The 5,000-nt window shown below is 39.9% G+C and overlaps 1 protein-coding gene across 1 annotated transcript in view; it reads right to left on the reverse strand.

Annotated features, from left to right (window-relative positions):
- Positions 1-5,000, reverse strand: part of LOC138030260 (anaphase-promoting complex subunit 5-like) — a 33,693-nt gene that overhangs the window by 20,373 nt on the left and 8,320 nt on the right. The window contains exons 4-7 of the mRNA XM_068878163.1: positions 4,508-4,706; positions 1,748-1,808; positions 1,374-1,475; positions 84-298 (exon numbers count right to left, since the gene is read on the reverse strand). Coding sequence (XP_068734264.1) covers positions 84-298; positions 1,374-1,475; positions 1,748-1,808; positions 4,508-4,706 — 577 coding nt within the window. The remainder of the gene's footprint in view (positions 1-83; positions 299-1,373; positions 1,476-1,747; positions 1,809-4,507; positions 4,707-5,000) is intronic.

A 5,000-nucleotide genomic window follows, 5' to 3' on the forward strand; every position in this document is an offset into this window, starting at 1 on the left:
AATAGCCTTTGCTAAATGTAGGTAGTGTGGATGTGTGATTTATTGTTTTAACTTAACGGTTAAAGGTGTGCAAAAATACACACCTGTGACCAAATCTACAGTGAAGAGCTGCAAGAATTAAAGCAGCATAGCGGAATCTGTGACAGCGCTCAGCCTCTGTTTCTTCTGAATCACCAACTATTTTATTTGCTGCAGATTCTCCTTGCCATGATTGTTGTTGCTCAAAGTAATGATACAGGCTGTCCAGTGCCTCCTTGAATTCCATTGTTCTCAAACAGTTGAGAAAGCTCACATAATGCTGCCAAGTAAATTAAAGCAATCTGTTAGAATTTGAAAGGCACTGTGACCCAGTGGAAAACGTAAAGTCATTTTATCTAACATCGGTAGTTCCTTCAGTTACGAAACTGGTATCCATGGAAGCCGATAGACCACTCAAGAAGTAGGGAAAAATTATAAGAGGTGCTCTTAGACTAATAATAATAAGGGGGAGATTACAAATCAAAAATCAAGTTGGTTTTGGATGGCAAAGGAAACCAGAGAGCCCAGAGGAAACGTTTGAGGGGAAAAAGTATAGACAGCTCTAACTCAAACGAGGCACTGAGTGGGGGAATCTATCCCAGGGCACACTGGTGGTTCCAAGGCATTAGTGTGTTCGATCCACCACTGCAACAACCCGCTCCATAACAGTGAGTTTAAAAACCTTTTTTAAAACTATTTGAACATGCTCCTTTTATCATAATAATTCGCCTAAATTCACAAGAAGAGTGAAAAGAGAGGAAAGGAACTTTCCTTAAGTGTCTAGTCACTCTAGCACTAGAGCACTAATTGGGGACACTGTAAAATTAGCTCAAATCAATTCAAATGTTGGTTGTGGAGGAGAGGGGAAAACCAGAGTACTCAGAGAAAAACCTCTCGGTGCAGAGTAGAGAACCAACAAACTCAACCCACATATGACGCAGAGTCTGGGAATCGAACCCAGGCCACATTGGTGGGAGGTGAGTGCTCTCACCACTGCGCCATCCCTGCACCCTAAAGAAGGGAAGAATGAGACTTACAGATTTCACTCTGTCAAACGCCAGTCTGAGACAATTTTACCTGTCAAATGGCAGCCGCTTTGGGGGTGAATGGATTAACTCACATTGTGTAAACATTAACTGAGTGTCCATAATGTTCGCTTAGTAAAATATATTCTATATACAAGGCTAATAGTTAAAAAATTAAAATATTCAAACCAAACGTTTTCGGCTGTTTGCCATCATCAGGGTTGATGATGGCAAACAGCCGAAAACGTTTGGTTTGAATATTTTAATTTTTTTTAACTTTTAGCCTTGTATATAGAATGTATTAACTGAGTATTTTCAAATCATACATACAGCTTCTGCAATGTAGGGAGAAGAAGTTAAAATGCTGTTGATTCTTGACTGTAATTCAGGGGGAGGAAGAGCTTTTTCTTCAGCAGACTGAATCAGTGACACCTAAGAAAACATGTGGTGTGTTTGAAACATTGTTTCATGAAAAAATCAAATCATTCAAAGATCAAAAGTAAAGCAAGAAATGAGGGCTGCTTGCTTATTACTGTGATTTTATTATGTAGTTATTCAGTAAACCAGGTAATACAGTACTTAATTATAACAAAAGTCATAGTCTAACATCATGCGTTAAAAGAACAACAAAATAACAAAAAGCTGCCACTAGAATGACACACTTTAATACTAGAGTTGACCATAAATCTTTTTTTAATAATTACCTGTTTTGTCAAAAAGAACTCAGCTTGCTTATTTGAAACAGCACCCTCAAGGAATGGCTTCCTATTAGGAAAGAATCCCAAAACTTTCGTGACAAGGAAAAAAAGAAAATGATTGGGCTTTATTTAACTCTCAGTTGGTTTAGTGTGTGGCTTTTGGAGCAAGAGGTCCCCAATTTGATCCTCAGTGACTTCAATGCTTGTTTCAACTTTCCTCTGATCTGTGTAGCTGCTATAGCTTTCAATAACCATAAAATGGGCACTAACAGAAGGAGGGAAGGGGGCAGTTAAAGGGCACACCATCGGCTTCCATTGATACCATCCTCATAGCTGAAGAAACTACTGACATTAAATAAATAACCAGTTCACTGGGCACGACCTCTCATCATCCACTTCACTGATATCCCTCATAACCTTCCCATGCAACCACTTCTCCCTTCCTTGCTTTCTCTACCCACTTCTTGAACTTGTTCTTTGTTTCTCTCACCTGCATTGTCTCTCCAAAAACCTTCAACATCCAGTCGTCACTGGCCTTGATATATCCAAACAGACCAAGTCCCTCACACAAGCATGCACACTGATCAATCCCCTCCCACCATCCTATCTCTTCATGCACAACCTCACTACACTCCCTTTCTTGTGGAATGCTCCAAACATCATTAACAAACATTGCCAACCTCTTCCTTGTCTTCACATCCATCGCCCTCAGTTCCTGATCACTCCATTCCAAAATGTCTGCACTGTACCCCACCACACCTATAGCCCATGCATTTATCACCTGAACCAAATTTCCACTGTACAATGTCGGCCTCACCACCAGTTTCACCCTCCTCAAATACTCCTGCTTGACTTTCTCCCTCATCTGCTTCTGCATAAGATCTGCACCCTCCAACGCACCCAAGTACTTATAACCATTCTCGTCAAGCTCACCCATCCCATGACCATCCATTGACACAATTCCTTCACAACAAACCTTCACCCCCTGCTTCAACACCAACACCTCACACTTGTCCAGCCCAAACTCCATCCCTGTGCTCCATGAAAAGACTCACACAACATTGATCAAAGTCTCCAGCTCCTCTGCAGACTTACCATGCTGCTTCAAATCGTCCATCCATAAACAACAAATGGTTGATCAACCTCTAATCCTTCCCAAGCTTGTACCAGATGTTCTCCCTTTTCAACAACATGGTGAGAGGGATCATCACGAGAAGAAACGACAGTGGAGACAAGCAGACCCCCTGGAATATTCAACATTTAATCCCCTTTTCAGCCCACTTCCCTATTTGACATCAACACAGTACATAACTGTTTTCCAATCGCTTACACTACCACAAAACAAACCCTTCACATTGTCACCCATCTTTCCATCATTTTATAGGCCTTCCGATAATCTATCCACTACATTACCAATAGCCTGCAAGAATGCTCTCTGCGGTGGAAGAGAAGGAGAGCCTGCATGCGTCCCTCTGAATTTTGAATGCCGCCTCCTGATATCATGCTGAGCAAGCTGTCAAAAATTAGCCAATCAGGGCACACCTGAATTAAACATTGATATAAACAGTAAGCCACACGTTGTCCCTTTCAAATTGCTGGCAGAAACTCCCATCTCCTCAACCCTTGCTAAATCCTGCCGCCATTCCACAATACTCTTCTCAATCCTTCTTAGTTTGGACCTGGGTTTCTTCTTCTCAAACTTGGTATCTTTCTTCTTCCCCCAATTAAGCCCCAACCTGTCCGTCACTACATACAACATACAAGCCAGTTTACAAAATCCATTTACTCACAAGATTATGCATCAATCAGCCCTTCTACAAGCTTCACCTCTCTATTCACTTTTCTCCTATCCTGAGCCTTCAAACCAGGAACCTCAACCCACTGCTCTCATCTACCTCCTTCTCCTCATTGCTTGTCGCTCTAAGACCATCATCATTGAGAAAAGTAACCCCTCTGGAACTTTGCACGGGCACGTTCGGATTCTAGTAAAGTCTTGAGAAATGCTGTAAAGCAATTCAACAGAAACTCGCCTATCAAATCTTTCGGTCATAAAGTTCAGTTCCCAGCTTGGGATATCTGTTGTGGTTCAAATTTTTCCTGGTTCAAACTGTTCTAAACCAGTTCAACTTTAATCTCCATTGTATCAGATGATGATAATGAATATTTCATAGACAAAGAAAAATACAAAATGAACGGGTTTGAAAAATTTTAAAACCAAGAATTAGAGTACCCTCACTGGCACTGGCATCATAATAATAATAATAATAATAATAATAATAATAATAATAATAATAATAATAATAAACTTTTATTTGAGTGTTAACTGTATTACTTTTTAGCACTAGGGATCAAATCAACTGATATCAAATCATATTGGTTTTAGAGGAGAGGGGAAAAACGTAGCACCCTGAGAAAAACCTCTCGTAGCAGAGTAGAGAACCAACAAACTCCACCCACATATGACAACTGCAAGTCTGGCAATCCAGCCTGGGCCACATTGGTGGGAGGAAAAAGTCACTACTGCAATGATGATGCTGGCATCCCTAATTGCAAGCAGAACAAGTGTTCCCTTTACGATTTCACAACAAAGAAAGGTTTGCAAGTTTTGTTCCTAATGTTCCTTCTTTGCTAAAAAAAACCAACCCCAATACTTACTAAAGCCAGAGCTCTACATAATATGGATTCTATTGAATGGAGGGTCAGGCTGTTAAAAATCATTGCACCCCATAACGCAGCAAGAACGCAATTTATAACGCAAGAAGTAACCTGGTCTTCGTAGTAACACTTTGGTCCTGTCCATTGTCCAAACTCTGCATGCTGACATCCATATTGCTATCCAATTCCAGGTCAACATCACCACTTGCAGTGTCATCTTGTATGTAAGTCTTTAAAAGATCAACAAAATGGCTAACTTGGCTGAAGCTCATCTTGTGAAATGATAGAGTCATACGTCTGGTAAAAAGACCTAAACAAAAACAGGTTTTTTTCAATAATATTATTATTTATTATCTAAAAGTGATTGTTGTTTTGAGGCATTAAGAGCTAAATTACATGATCCTTGTAGACTTTTAATTGGGGAGCTAAATGGTTTGACCACTTCCTATTTCTTAGTGGATAATAAATGTCCAGATGATAACAAAGTGTTTAAATATGAAGAAAACTGATGGATAAAATATAATAATGAGGGAGACAGTCAACATAAATCACATTCATGAAAACCCCTGCAATAATAATGAGTTGTACTATTCTGGTGATAAAG

The sequence above is a fragment of the Montipora capricornis genome, chromosome 2, assembly GCF_036669925.1.
Source record: "Montipora capricornis isolate CH-2021 chromosome 2, ASM3666992v2, whole genome shotgun sequence".
Taxonomy (NCBI): domain Eukaryota; kingdom Metazoa; phylum Cnidaria; class Anthozoa; order Scleractinia; family Acroporidae; genus Montipora; species Montipora capricornis.